General features: G+C 43.3%; 1 protein-coding gene across 8 annotated transcripts in view; it reads left to right on the top strand.

Moving 5' to 3' along the window:
* Nucleotides 1-15,016, top strand: part of CIT (citron rho-interacting serine/threonine kinase) — a 193,793-nt gene that overhangs the window by 87,914 nt on the left and 90,863 nt on the right. For all 8 annotated transcript variants that reach the window (XM_017510218.2, XM_017510212.2, XM_017510211.2 and 5 more), the window contains exons 10-15: nt 4,588-4,693; nt 5,595-5,738; nt 7,018-7,137; nt 12,864-13,034; nt 13,305-13,355; nt 13,867-13,920. In XM_017510218.2, the coding sequence (XP_017365707.1) occupies nt 4,588-4,693; nt 5,595-5,738; nt 7,018-7,137; nt 12,864-13,034; nt 13,305-13,355; nt 13,867-13,920 (646 nt within the window). The remainder of the gene's footprint in view (nt 1-4,587; nt 4,694-5,594; nt 5,739-7,017; nt 7,138-12,863; nt 13,035-13,304; nt 13,356-13,866; nt 13,921-15,016) is intronic.

The raw sequence follows: 15,016 nt of genomic DNA, 5'->3' as shown, positions 1-15,016 counted from the left end.
TTTTCTTGAGACGGAGTCTTGCTTTTATCACCCAGACTGGAGTACAGTGGCACAATCTTGGCTCACTGCAACCTCCGCCTCCTGGGTTCAAGCAATTCTCCTGCGTCAGCTTCCCAAGTAGCTGGGACTACAGGTGCCCACCACCACACGCAGCTAATTTTTGTTTTTTTAGTAGAGAGCGAGTTTCACCATGTTGGCCAGGCTGGTCTTGAACTCCTGACTTTGTGATCTGCCTGCCTTGGCCTCCCAAAGTGCTGGGATTACCGGTGTGAGCCACCGTGCCTGGCCAGTATAAGCTCTTTAAATAATACTATGCTTGATGAAGTAGTACCTTTCAGGATAATTTTAGACAAGCAGACTTGCTGCTTGAAGAGGACAGGGCGATATTTGGTAATAATATATATGTGGTAATATGTATGTAAAATTATTACAATGTTATATACAGTAGTATTTGGTATACCTGGTGGCTCTGAGGCCAGTCTTGGATCAAACCTCTGAAGCTATGATTTACATTATGGTCGATGTTAGCATAATGCAGTTACCAGCAATAACTTGCTCTTGCTTTGAAAGTCAGAAGGATGGCTAATGAAAATCTTAGAAAAAGAAAATAAATTGCAATATTTCAGAATATTTGCTGGAGAGGATCTGTGCACTCAAGAAATACATACTGAGAACTTACCATTGATGTTAGAGATTGAATTGCCCCATGTCTACATGAAAAATGAATAGAATATAAATATTTTAAATTGAGCCATGTCTATCTGTAGTATATTTCTTTTATAGAAATTCATGGAAATGGTATATTGTAATTGAATTATTAAAATTAGGGCCAATGGGCTTTAATCGTTATCTAATTCCTGTACATCATTTTGAAATTCATAGCCCACGACCATTCACTTCAAAATTGGGTTCTTACTCAAAGAGTGATGAAAAGTACCAAATGGTCTGGCCGAAAGGCCACATGCCAGTAAATGCTGGGGATGGTCATTCAATGAGTTTTAAATGGCTAGACCCTAAATCAGAAGCACTTTCTTCTAATTAGCACCATGGGCCTTAATTCTGTCTGTACGTTACAGTCGCTCAGTAGCTTCGTACAAATGTTGCTTCCAGGGGCCGTACTCCAACTTAATTGGAGTCCGTCTCTGACTTAATTGGTCTGGATGGGGCCTACACATCAGGTCTTTTTTAAAAGGTCTCCAAGTGATCCTAATGTGTACCTGCACTGGGGACCAGGGAAGGAGTAGGAAGCCTGATGACTACCCTCCAGCCTCATCCTCCAGTCCCACGGTTGTTGATGGGATTGTTGCTACACGCCCAGCTTAGTCGTAACATTCTTACTCTGGCTTTTTTTTTTTTAGATGCGATTTGTATTTATTCTCAAAAAAAAATAAAAAGATTTCCTTAGCACCTTTATTCTGAAGAGCTCTTAATTGCTGTACTTAACTTCTAAACAGTGAGCATTTGTCAGACATAGACTAGCAGAATGAAGGGGTTGGACCTCAGGTGATGAGGAGGGCTGTCACATCATTCTCTGACTCCTTCGAGTGCTGGCAGGTGGGGGCTACACATCTCCTCGCTTCTGGGCCCACTGATAAGTGACCTAGAAATGCCTTTCATTTTTTTGGTGGGAGGTGATAAAGCAATCTGTTTTGTACCCACAGCAGCACACTTTAAACAGGAAGCCCCACTGGGTCCAGCGTCTTATGTGTCATCAAGTTGAATTTTGCTCAAGGCCATGCCAAGCATTTTCATCTTATGTGAAAAAGAAAAGAAGGAGAGAGTGTGTGTGTGTTGGCTAGATTTAGGTAGAAAACAGGCTGGTGAGAAGCGTAGAACTTGGTTAAAATTTCTAGCCAAAAGTAAGAATTTTAAAAAGATTTATTTCTGGATCCAGTCCCTGTTGCCCATTTCTATGAATAATCCCCATTTGTTTTAATGTGAATAATTGCACAGAGCAAATTCAGCCCCCTGAGTTTTATCATTTTAAGCAATTGCTTTAGGCCTGTGAGGCTTGTACTATTTATGAAGTTTCATGGGTAGTAATGAAAAAAAACAATAATGACAGTAGTAACAGGTGACATTTAGTGAGCACTTGCAATGTGCCAGGCACTGTACTGAGGGCGTTACGTGCATTATTTTATTTAATCCTTACGATAGCTTTTTGAAGTAGGTTGGTAATTATGCCCATTTTACAGTTAGGAAACTGAGGTTCAGAGAGGTCAAATAACTAGTCAGTGGCGGGGTCTGATTTTTCTTTTTTAAGAATTTATTTGTCTTGCTCTGTTACCCAGACTGGAGTGCAGTGGCACAATCATAGCTCACTGTAGCCTTGAGCACCTGAGCTCAAGTGATCCTCCCACCTCAGCCTCTCAAGTAGCTGGGACTAGAGGCATGAGCCACCATGCCCGACTCATTTTTAAACATTTTTTGTAGAGACAGGTGAGTGCGATACCTATAATCCCAGTACTTTGGGAGGCCAAGGTGGGCGGATTACTTGAGCCCAGGAATTTGAGACTAGCCTGGGCAACATGGGGAAACCCCACATCTACAAAAAAATATAAAAATCAGCTGTGATGGTGTGTGCTTGTAGTTCCAGTTACTTGGGAGGCTGAGGTAGGAAAATCACTTGAGTCTGGGAAGTTGAGGCTGCAGTGACCTGTGATCATGCCACTGCACTCCAGCCTGGACATCGGAGTGAGACCTGCTCTCAAAAAATAATTTTTTTGTTGTTTTTTTAAATAGAGACAGGGTATTGCTGTGTTGCCCAGGCTTGTCTCGAACTTTTGGCCACAAGTGATCCTCCTGCCTCAGCCTTCCAAAGTGTTGAGATTATAGGCATGTGCCGCTGTGCCCAGCCCAAGATTTTGAACAGAGGAGCATGACTCTGGGTGTTGACTCATTTGGCTGTCCTACAGTGTGAGTGTGGAAAGCTGTCACTGGAGTACAGCAAGTCAGCACTATCAAGCCAGCCCTTGTCATTGCCAGGAGCTACGGGGAGAGAGATGTTTTGCATTGCTGCAGGGAACTGACCTCTTTTAGTCTGGGAAGTGGTTTGGGGCAGCAGAAAGCAGAACTTGCACCTGCTGGTAAGATCTGAGTGGTCATTGACAACTAGCTTCTCAACCCTGTTACCAAGGCAACAAAGATGGGCCCGGGGGCAGTGGTGGGCTTTGCCACATCTCTGTGTGTAAGAACCTATGGCCGCTGTTGCTCTGGCCTTGTCCTTCACTAATCCCAGTGTTCATATCCAGTGTACCAACCACTGAGGGCAGCTGCCCTGGAATCTCTCTCTCATCTCTGCCTATAATTAACTGCCTCTGGGCACATGCATGAGTTACAGAGACGAGTGTGGGTAAGTTTGTCCTTTCTATGGGGGCATCCTTCTGGTCCAGTCTCAGGAGGGCATCCTATGTTATTTTTGTGATATTGTCTTAAGAGTTGTATAGCGAGTGCGTCAAGCTAACTTGTCTACCCCAGCTCCCTCTTGAGACCAGCAGAAGCCATTTATTAACTGGCAGTTTGCTTAACCTCTCTGGGCCTCAATTTCTTCATATAAAATGAGGATAAGAAATCATATCTGCTTCATAGAGTTGCGATATGGGGAGTAAAGAGTTCAAACATATCTGTCAGTGAAGGAAAAACAAAAAGAAAGAGGTCAAATATATCTAGCATTCAAACAGAACCAGGTATGCAGCCAGTGCCCAATAGGTGTATGAGTTTCCTGTGGCTGCTGTAACAAATGATCACAAACTTAATGGCTTAAAACAACACATGTTTATTATTTTATAGTTCTAGAGGTCAGAAGTCCAAGATGAGGCCAGGCTCACGTCTGTAATCCCAGCATTTTGGGAGGCTGAGGTAGCAGGATCACTTGCAGCCAGGAGTTCCAGATTAGCCTATCCAACATGGTGAAACCCCATCTCTACTAAAAATACCAAAATTAGCCAGGCATGGTTGTGAGCACCTGTAATCCCAGCTACTCCAGAGGCTGAGGCAGGAGAATCGCTTGAACCTAGGAGGTGGAGGTTGCAGTGAGCTGAGATCACACCACTGCACTCCAGCCTGGGCGACAGAACAAGACCCTGTTTCCAAAAAAAAAAAAGTCTGGGATTAGTTTTACTGGGCTGATATCAGTATAGACAAGGCTGCACTCTCTCTGGAGGCTCTAGGGGAGAATCTGTTTCCTTGCCTTTTCCAGCTTCTAGAGGTTGCCTGCATTCCTTGGCTTGTGGCCCCTTCCTTTGTTCGAAGCCATTGGTGTAGCATCTTCAGATCTCTGTGACTCTGATTCCTGCTTCCATCTTATAAGGATCATTATGATTTCGTTGTACCCATTCAGATATCCCAGGAGAATCTCCCCATCCCAAGATCCATAACTTAAATCCCAACTGCAAAGTCCCTTTTGCCATGTGTGGTAATATATTCCCAGCTTCCAAAGATTAGGATGCGGGCAACTTTAGGGCATTATTTGACCTAACATCATAAGCATGAGATGTTTTTGTAAAATGAAACAAATGTTGCAGCTTCCTAATGCAGCTTTTTAGGCTCACCCGTTGGACCCCTTGACATTGGTTTTTCTCTACCTAGGTCTATTGTGTCGGGTCTGGACTCCCCTGCCAAGACTAGCTCCATGGAAAAGAAACTTCTCATCAAAAGCAAAGAGCTACAAGACTCTCAGGACAAGTGTCACAAGGTATTTATTTCCACAGCCGGCCTCCTTCCTTGCTCCAGGATCCTCCCATCCGTATATGCCAAGGGATCCGCCCGGGGCCGCTGCTGGCTCTGAGCCGCCTGATCCGTAGAGAGCAAGGTGCTCCTGCCCTCGCTGAAGTCGCGTCTCCAGCAGCTCAGAGGGAGATGAATTCGGGCCTTGCCGTTGCTGTAAATCCTTTAAATCTAAACCAGAGGAGGCCCTGGATTTAAGCGGCCTGTTTCTCAGCATGACCCAGTCAGATGTCTGCTTCTTCCGGCTGGCCTGGGTCCTCACCTGTGGCTGAGATGCATCCCATCTGCTTTGAGTGATGCGAAGTCTCTCTTCCTAGTCTTTTAAAACTCCTGCTTATGTCACTGCGGCCGCTGTGTTGATTACACTCAACGTCTCTTAGCATTCACTGTTCCTGCCCAGAGGCAACGCTCTGGAAACTAATAAGTCACTGCTTGCCTGGGACTCCTAAGAGTGCAGACGAATAAATATCTCCTTGCCCTGTCCAGGATTTGTCCTCTAGATCTTTGCAAGGAGATGGGGGGGGATCAAGATGGATTTGGGATAAAATTAAAGTGACGTCTGCAAAAAACAAAAACAAAAGCAAACAGGTGAAAAATGGTGATTGTGGCTTCCTTGCTAACTGGGTTAGAGAAGTGATCAAGTGTGAACCAGGACTTGAATGAGAGGAGTGACTTAGCATTTGGTGACTGTCCTTAACGAAGAACTGTGCGCGCCTGGGCGAAGACACAATGGTATTTCCATCCCAACTTAACTTTTGGCGAATTAGCCTTAGCCCAGACCACCAGGTGGTTTCGGAGGCTACTTGAGATGTGATTGCTCCTAATGAACCTCCACGGGCCTTGTTAACCTGTCGATGTGTTTATTTCAGATGGAGCAGGAAATGACCCGGTTACATCGGAGAGTGTCAGAGGTGGAGGCTGTGCTTAGTCAGAAGGAGGTGGAGCTGAAGGCCTCTGAGACTCAGAGATCCCTCCTGGAGCAGGACCTTGCTACCTACATCACAGAATGCAGTGTGAGCCTTCCCTGAAGCCCCCTTCCCTTGGAGGTGGCACTTCCTGTTGTGTGTGTCTCATCCTGTTTCATGACGGCTCCATGAGGCACATCACAGCCAATGGCAGAGAGTAGAGAGAGGGAGAGCACAAAAGCAAGATCTGTGTTTTGCAGAGTAGTGAGGGCCAGGTGTGAGGTCCCCAGGAAATGAGATTGGACTCATTTCCAGCAGAAAGTGCAGGTAGACAGCTGCTACCACAGAGTCTGGAGATGGGAGTAATCCATCTTTGCTGCAAGTTGCAAAAGATCTTAGCGTCTCCCATCCCAACCTCTCTGGTCTGCATTGTGTCTGACCTGAGCAGCCTTGAGAATCAGACTCCCAAATATGTAACAAGAAAACTTATTTTGAATCTGCCTGACATCAGTTTTCCATTGGCCAGAACCAGTGTAGCAACAAGAAAATAGCCTTGAAAATCCAGACCCTCTGTCATTATTTACCATGTGACTTTCGTTTTTTTCTTTCCTTCACAAGAGTAGACTGTCTTCTTCTCCATTGTCTTGTTAAATTTTTCATTCAGGTGTTTTTTTAATGTGCCCAATTAAACAGTCTTGAGAAGTTGAATCACACATTTCTAAAGTTTTTTTCACAAGGGAGAGGAAATCTATAGAACGTGGCTGATTAAGAATAACTGCTATGTTTCCATTCCAGACTTGGCTGCCTTTCAGTGGTGGGTGAAGTTATTCAGCTATGTATTTCAGATATATATTTCAGTGCCATTGAAGCATTAAGGGATTCTTATGGATGAAAGGTGTCCAGGAAAAATAAGCCAGGAGGTAGAAATAGATGACTTAGAGTCTTAAATGACAACTGGGCAGAGGATATGAAGTCACTGCTACTTTGAAAGAGGCATATGTATTTTAGAGTCCACAAATAACTGGTGTAATAGAAAACACTTTGTAGCCATCCAAATGGTGGTTGTAATAGCTACTGGGTCTTCACAGGTTTTAGTCCTGAACATGCAAGTAAGTATCTCACAGGACAGGTAGATGGTGGCGGGAGACAGGCTGATGTATTTTCCGGCTGGATCCATAAGGTTACCCAGGTTGAGATGATGTTTCTTGAACCAAGGGGCTTTACAGGATGGAGACCGGAATCGGCAACCAACTGGAAGTTGTCAACTGTGATCCGTCACCCGAAACCGTTCTGGTATCTTCGAAGCAGCTTGCAGCTCTCTTAATGAGTCTTTTCAAACAAAGCAGGATCCACAGGGCATCCCTATTAAAATTTTTGCTTTCTGCAGAGCTTAAAGCGAAGTTTGGAGCAAGCACGGATGGAGGTGTCCCAGGAGGATGACAAAGCACTGCAGCTTCTCCATGATATCAGAGAGCAGAGCCGGAAGCTCCAAGAAATCAAAGAGCAGGTAGGCCTGCTTGCCTGGGAGCACAGCGGCATCTCGGCTCGCTCGGACCTCTAATTTCAGGAGAGGCATGTTTGAGAGAGAGACAGGAAGAAAGGGAGAAAGAAGAAGGGTGGGGGCAGAGGGGAAGAGAGACAGGTATGTAGGTCATTCAGAAACTTTAGATTTCCCATAATTTATATACATCATAGGGTGCTTGTTCCAGCTTCTTTTGAAGCTGATACCCTATAATGTCTGCTTTTAAAAAATAAAGATGTAGGTTTAGAGCAAGAGTGGGCAAACTTCAGCCTGTGGGGCAAATCCTGTCCAACACCGATTTTCTATGGTCCACAAGCTAAGGATGGGTTTTACATTTTTTAAACAGTTGGAAAAAAAAAATCAGAAGAAAAACAATATTTTATGCCATTTGAAATTGATATGAAATTCAAATTTCAGTCTCCATAAATAAAGTTTTTTTGGAACACAGCCATGCTTGGTAATTTACATGTTGGCCATGGCTGCTTTCAGGCTACAAGTCAGAGGTGAGTGGTTGTTACGGAGACCATCTGTCCCACAAAGCTGAAGCTACTTACTATCTGGCTTTTTACAGCAAAAGTTTGCCAATCCCTGCTCTAGATGGTTAAAAAAAAATAAATTTTTAATAGCTTTTCAGATGCACTTTAAGTTTTTGAGAGAAGCCAGCCTAATTCATAGTTTTACTTGTGTACAGAAATATTCTAGAAGAGAAGTTGGAGCCATTCTGGCCGAGTCAGGATTAACACTGCATATCTGAGTGCAGAAAGCTGTCCCTCGTGTTTCCAGAAAGGAGAATGGAGACCTTTAAAAAGCCCACACTTTTTTTTTTCTTTCTAAATGGGTTTTTCTAAATGGCTCATTTTTGTATTGCCTCATTGTTTCCTTTTTAGCATGGATTTTTCTGTCTTTTGAACAATTGTAAATAGAAACTTTAATGAAGAGATGGCAGCGAGCAATTGGAGAGCTGAACTATCAGCTGCCAGGCAACTCTCATTCACTTCAGAAAATCTAATGGAAACATTAGTGGAAATGAACATTTCTGTCTCTGGGTAGCACCAACCTAGCCATCTGGCTGGAACTAATGCAAGAAACTCCCGCAAATAACTCTATCCATTAATTACTCTTTAAAAAAAGAATTACTGTCTTTGGAGGTTTGTTGGCTTCATATATTTATCATCTGAATATTTTAAAGTTGTGATCGGTTAATATCCTGTTGCTTGATAAAAACCTTATAAATGAATGTGGATAAGAAGGAAACCTTATAAAAGGATGATCAGATCTTCGAATAATGCAATCTTAGAGGTTTTGAAGGCTGCACATAGGCTTTGAGAGATCTGCTTTGACAGTTGACTCATGCTCCTTTTATCAACAAAGTTTTTCATCCTAAAAGTTTCAAGAGGTGTAGGAATCATTTTCTCCCATTAGTTCCACATGCCTAGAAATTTACTTTTAGTGACATCCTGGGGAAATGAAAGCTGTGTTTGGCCACCAGAGGGAGCAGCTGGTGTCCATAGATTCCTTAGAAACAGAATTATCAGGACATTTTGAAAAGGTGTATGTTGGGGGTTGAGTTCAAAGAAATGTCTTTTATGATTCATACCACAGTTGGCATGCATGTGGAGTCTTAGGTTTAATGACTGCTCAAAGTTCCATTGTGGGGAAGAAAACTTAGTGGTTTCAGATTTTATTTTTCATCGGAAGAAGGATTTATTTTATGACTTTGGCTGAGTTTTGTGAGAGCAGGATGTTTGCAGACCAGGAGAAAGCTTTTAATGCTTGCAGCAGACTTTCAGTATTTGGTTTATGACATATTGATTTCTTGCAGACCTGGGATTTGTTCCCTACTTTCTCTTAAAATCTAACTTTCTGTATGGCTCATTATTATTATTATTATTATTATTATTATTATTTTGAGATGGAGTCTCACTCTGTTCGCCCAGGCAGGAGTGCAGTGGCGCAATGTTGGCTCACTGCAACCTCCACCTCTCGGGTTCAAGCGATTCTTCTTCCTCAGCCTCCTGAGTAGCTGGGATTATAGGCTCACGCCACCATGCCCGGCTAATTTTTGTATTTTTAGTAGAGATGAGGTTTCACCATGTTGGTCAGGCTGGTCTCGAACTCCTGACCTTGTGATTTGCCTGCCTCGGCCTCCCAAAGTGCTGATTACAAGCATGAGCCACTGTGCTCAGTCAGCTCTTTATTTTTTAAAAATATTTTACTTCCACCTAGCTACCCCCTCTAGAGTATTTACATTTGGTTTAAAAGAAAAACACCTTAAAGTCTCATGTGAAAGTGTGATTCATAGACCATTACTAGCAATTTCAGCTTCTTCCTTGCTCCCCCACGCAGGAAAGGAGACAAAAGTGTGGGTGACACAGAAGGCACTTGTGTTCCAGGATTTCTGAGTGAATAGGAACATACCTGATCCTTCCTCCCCACAAAATTCTGAAGCTCCATTCAGAAGACTTGGGTTAGGTAGGCCTTGAAACCTGGCTGGAATTCCCCATCCTGACCTGACTCACACCCACCAGTCTTTCATTCCGTCTTGAGATACGACAGCTATCTCTCAGCGATCTTGCAAACAGACCAGATGATCACCTCTCAGGTTTCTCACGAAGCAGGGATTTGGTTAGCTACTAGATTTATAGGGTTTCCTTAAAGTATCCAGCACAATATCAAAGCATCCACAAATGTGTTAGGATTTTCTTTTGCTGCTTGTAGCAGGCTGGGTGCCCCGAGAGCTTGGAGAGCTGACAGAGTGGTTGCCAGGTTCCTGCCTTCCTCCCTCTTACGTGCTGACAGCTCAGGGAAGAGAGATGTTGGGGGGAAGGAACAGACACTCTGTCCTCGCTCTTGACAAAACACAAAAATTAACATTCCCTTCTCGCCGACATAAATTCAAGAAAGAAAAGGGAGCTTGAGGACAAAAGATACTCAAGATTTGGTGTCGATGCCTGTAGCCAGGGCTGGCTTTCCCATTAGCTCTAGCAGGCATGGTATCTAGGGACCACTTTACTTTTAGGGTCTCATAACATGTTTTAATTTTTTCATCAGAAGAAAAAATTGGGCTTAAGTCAGAGACACTTTTCATAGATAATTTTTTTGCATTTATAGGGGCACAATTGTAAAACGTAATTCTTAATGTTTATTTTTATGGAGGAAGGCAAGGAAGGCTCAGTGCTCACAGTTTTGAAAGCCATAATATGGCCCTAGTTGAGGGGTCTAGAAAAACTAATGCACCATTTCACACATAGCTCATATTCCGCCTTGTGAGTTTATTTTTATTTTATTTTATTTTTTTTATTTTATTTTTTTATTTTATTATTATTTTTTTTGAGACGGAGTTTCGCTCTCGTTACCCAGGCTGGAGTGCAATGGCGCTATCTCGGCTCACCGCAGCCTCCACCTCCTGGGTTCAGGCAATTCTCCTGCCTCAGCCTCCTGAGTAGCTGGGATTACAGGCACGCGCCACCATGCCCAGCTAATTTTTGTATTTTTAGTAGAGACGGGGTTTCACCATGTTGACCAGGATGGTCTCGATCTCTTGACCTCGTGATCCACCCGCCTCGGCCTCCCGAAGTGCTGGGATTACAGGCGTGAGCCACCGCGCCCGGCCGAGTTTATTTTTATTTATTTATCTTTTTGAGATGGAGGCTTGCTCTGTTGCCCAGGCTGGAGTGCAGTGGTATAATCTCAGCTCACTGCAACCTCTGCCTCCCGGGTTCAAGTGATCCTCCTCTCTCAGCCTCTCAAGTAGCTGAGATTACAGGCCCCACCACTATGCCCGGCTAATTTTTATATGTTTTGTAGAGACAGGGTTTCACCATGTTGGCCAGGCTGGTCTCCAACTCCTAACCTCAAGTGATCTGCCCACCTTGGCCTCCCAAAGTGCTGGGATTACAGGTGTGAGCCACTATGCCTGGCCTGCCCTGGGAGTTTAGATAATTATGAGCAGGTTATAAAGACCTTTGGTTATATAATCCAGCATCACCTGCTTAGTATGCATGACCCAGGAAACCTGTACGCCCCATGATTCTGAGGATTGACCTTCAATAACAGTATGCTTTTAGGTAGGAGAGAGTGAAGTGAGACCTGTGTTTCATTTGGGCTGTGTTTTTCCTTTCTCCTTTACAGATAATATAGGGAGATATGTGCTTGCATGGAAGCCATCCAATTTTCATAAGAGCAGCACCTCCCCTTTAATACGCCCTGGGGGATCACCTGTTACAATGGGATAAAAGGTTTCCTTTATACCCTATTATTTAAAAATTGCAATTTATCATTTAAAAGAATATCCTTGCTTAATCGATTATTTCTTAGGAGAAATATTCAAATATTCCTCACCAATTATTTCTTGGGAGAATGGATCTCAGAGATGTTATTGAATATGAATATTGTGATTTTCAGAGACATTCTTGATTCAATTCCTTGTGTGTTTCATTTTGTATCTCGCTTCTTCTCACCCTGCCAGGCATCTTGGATTACGTAAATGCTCGTTCATAATCCTTATACTTACCCTTGATTTTGCTAACACAGAATATTTTTATACTTTGTTTAAAAGTTTTCAAAATCACTGGCAATTTCTTCTGGTAAACTAAATTCTGAGAAACTTAAATATAAATGTTTTGATTTTAGACATGCATTTTGGAAAAGATTGGACTGTTTGGATCACGTTAGAGGGTTTGCTCAAGGGAACAGGAGAGTTCTTTCCTTGGAATTTTTCTCACAAGTTATTTTGACTGAAGCCAGTGTTTTGTGACTCTTCCAAATTTCAGGGTGACTTGCAATGCAAGAACGATGTTACGGTCATCATTCAGTTTTGGGCCCAGAAAAATTAATGGTGAGAAACTGACATGATGAGTTTCACCTTCCAGAATTCTTTCCACTGAGATTTTCAATTACCCTCTTGTGCTGTCCGAAAGGTTAATTTTAAAACTAGTACCATATCTAATTTGTATTAGGAGCATATGACTTCTAAAGGACATATCTATATAAATGATTACCGTTGGTGGAAAACTACACATAAGCAGTTTATCCTTGTTTAAAGAACATCCCTTTCAGCTCTCCTGTGTTAGGCCTTAAGGTTCTGTGTATGTTGTATGGTGTGATTTGCATGTGTGTTCCCAGTGGTTTTACTAATGACACATACTCTACATTAAAACACGTTTTTTTTTTTTTTTTTTTTTGAGATGCAGTCTTGCTCTGTTGCCCAGGCTGGGAGTGCAATGGCACGATCTCGGCTCAGTGCAACTTCTGCCTCCTGGGTTTAAGTGATTCTCCTGCCTCAGCCTCTTGAATAGTTGGGATTACAGTGTGCCACCATGCCTGGCTAATTTTTGTATTTTTAGTAGAGATGGGGTTTCACCATGATGGTCAGGCTGGTCTCAAACTCTTGACCTCGTGATCCGCCCACCTTGGCCTCCCAAAGTGCTGGAATTACAGGCATGAGCCACCGTGCCTGGCCAAAATGGTTTTAAGGTTTAATATTTTTTTTTCTCCCTTATCTTCACTCTGCACTCCTTGCCTTTGCCTACTCAGTGCCTTGTTCGGGTCCATCTTTCTGCTCTCCACCTCTCTAGGTCTGTAGGTCTTTTCTTTGCCAGTCTTCTTCACTGTGCATCTTCCCCGTGTGGTTAATCCTCTTCCACCCTCACTGCCTGTCTATTCTTTCCGGAGTTCTAAAGTTCACTTTTATTTCATTGCCTGCTCTTTAGGAGTACCAGGCTCAAGTGGAAGAAATGAGGTTGATGATGAATCAGTTGGAAGAGGACCTTGTCTCGGCAAGAAGACGGAGTGATCTCTACGAATCGGAGCTGAGAGAGTCTCGGCTCGCCGCCGAAGAATTCAAGCGGAAAGCGACAGAATGTCAGCATAAACTATTGAAGGTAGTCAGCCACCCTCCAGGAGGGTGCTTCTTGGGTAAAATCATACATGATCTTAGCAAGAAAGAGGAGAGCCTAGTTTAATGGGAAATTACCTAGTTTAAGAAATAATAGGATACCTTGGAAAACTCTTCGTCATTATTTACAGAAGATAACATTATTCTTATTTATTATTATTATCTTGGTCACAAAGCCCAAGAAAGTATAACAGGTTGTCTACAAGAATTTTAGGTTGTTGAGATCTCCCAATATGTTGTATCTTTTTAATTACAGGCTAAGGATCAAGGGAAGCCGGAGGTGGGAGAATATGCTAAGCTGGAGAAGGTACACTTCCATGATTGGTTTTGCTCTTAATATTTGGGGTAGATAACTTTTTTCAGTGGCCCATTGATGAAGAATGTTCTTCGTCAATGAATAGAGACCTCTCATTGAGGCTTATTTTGATATCCCCCTTTGGGTGACCACATTTGGCTTTAAATATGGCTCTAAAAGAGGTAAAAGACAGCTCATTTTTGTCATGCCTGCCCACAGCAACAAACCCAGATACTTAGTAAAACGTAATATGAAAATTCTTATTATCTTAAAGCACTGAGGGACTTTGATTCCCTTTTTGCCATTTGTATGTTGCTGCTCCTATATATATCATCAACATGGAGCTTTGCACTGGGACAAAGTCTTCCCTGAGAGGCCGCTGTTCTTCCTCTCCATTAGAAGGTTCTGGAAACCCAAAGAAAAATACCCCATAGAAACCTCAGGAGACTAGGACTGCAATAAGTGTAGCAAGATGTTAATGCCAATTTGCCTTTTGCTTTATTTCCTGGGATTTTAATTATAGATCAATGCTGAGCAGCAGCTCAAAATTCAGGAGCTCCAGGAGAAACTGGAGAAGGTAAGCCCGAGGTGATTTTTCAGGAACTTACCCCCCTCCACACCTCCTTTCCAAACATCTTTCTTTGCCTTGTCCCAGAGCACGAAAAATGAAAGAAGCAGAATTAGTCACCCAGCGCTGAGGAAAATGAAGGGGGAGTGAGCGATTACCTGAAAATATCAGAGTTCTGAATATAGTTTTTCCTTTTGAGACATGTCAGCAGTGTTTATTTTTAAAAACCAAGCTGTGTGAGACTCTCAAGTAAAAGTTCTAATTATACTACGACAGAACCCAAGAGGCCTGCATCTCTCGCCTCAGGGTGCCTGGCACCTCATTTATGCACATTTGTAAGAGAAGCAGTTCCCCACCCAGACTGTTTTCTGCCAGCCGGAGGCCTGCCCCTCGGAAGGCTGGAGGAGCCATGGGGTTGTCACGTGATTGGGGAGGGGCGTGGTTTTGGTTTATAGCATCCTGCAAAGTTTGTGCTCAAGGCCCACCTTTTATTTTATTGTTTAATTATTTAATTTTTAAAAAAATTTTTTGAAACGGAGGCTCGTTCTGTTGCCTAGGCTGGAGTGCAGTGGTGTGATCTCGGCTCACTGCAACCTCTGCCTTCCAGGTTCAAGGATTCGCCTGCCTCAGCCCATCCCCCACAGTAGCTGGGATTATAGGCACCCGCCATTACACCCAGCTAATTTTTGTGTTTTTAGTAGAGACGGGGTTTCACCATGTTGGTCAGGCTGGTCTCAATCTCCTGACTTCAGGTGATCTGCGTGGCTCGGCCTCCCAAAGTGCTGGGATTGCAGGCATGAGCCACTGTGCCTGGCCAAATTATTTAATTTTTTTGAGACAGGGTCTCACTCTGTCACTTGGGTTGGAGTGCAGATGCAGCCTTGACTTCCTAGGCTCAGGTGATCCTCCCACCTATGCCTCCTAAGTAGCTGGGACTACAGATGTGCACCACTCCACCCAGCTGAGTTTCTATATTTTTTTGTAGAGATAGGATTTTGCCTTGTTGCCCAGGCTGGTCTCAAATGCCTGGACTCAAGTGATCCATCTATTGTGGCTTCCCAAGATGCTGGAATTACAGGCATGAGCCACTGTACCTGACCATTTT

The sequence above is a fragment of the Cebus imitator genome, unplaced genomic scaffold, assembly GCF_001604975.1.
Source record: "Cebus imitator isolate Cc_AM_T3 unplaced genomic scaffold, Cebus_imitator-1.0 Scaffold434, whole genome shotgun sequence".
NCBI classification, from domain to species: Eukaryota; Metazoa; Chordata; class Mammalia; order Primates; family Cebidae; genus Cebus; species Cebus imitator.
The sequence above is the reverse complement of the archived record's forward strand: the minus strand, read 5'-3'. Positions and strand labels throughout refer to the sequence as shown.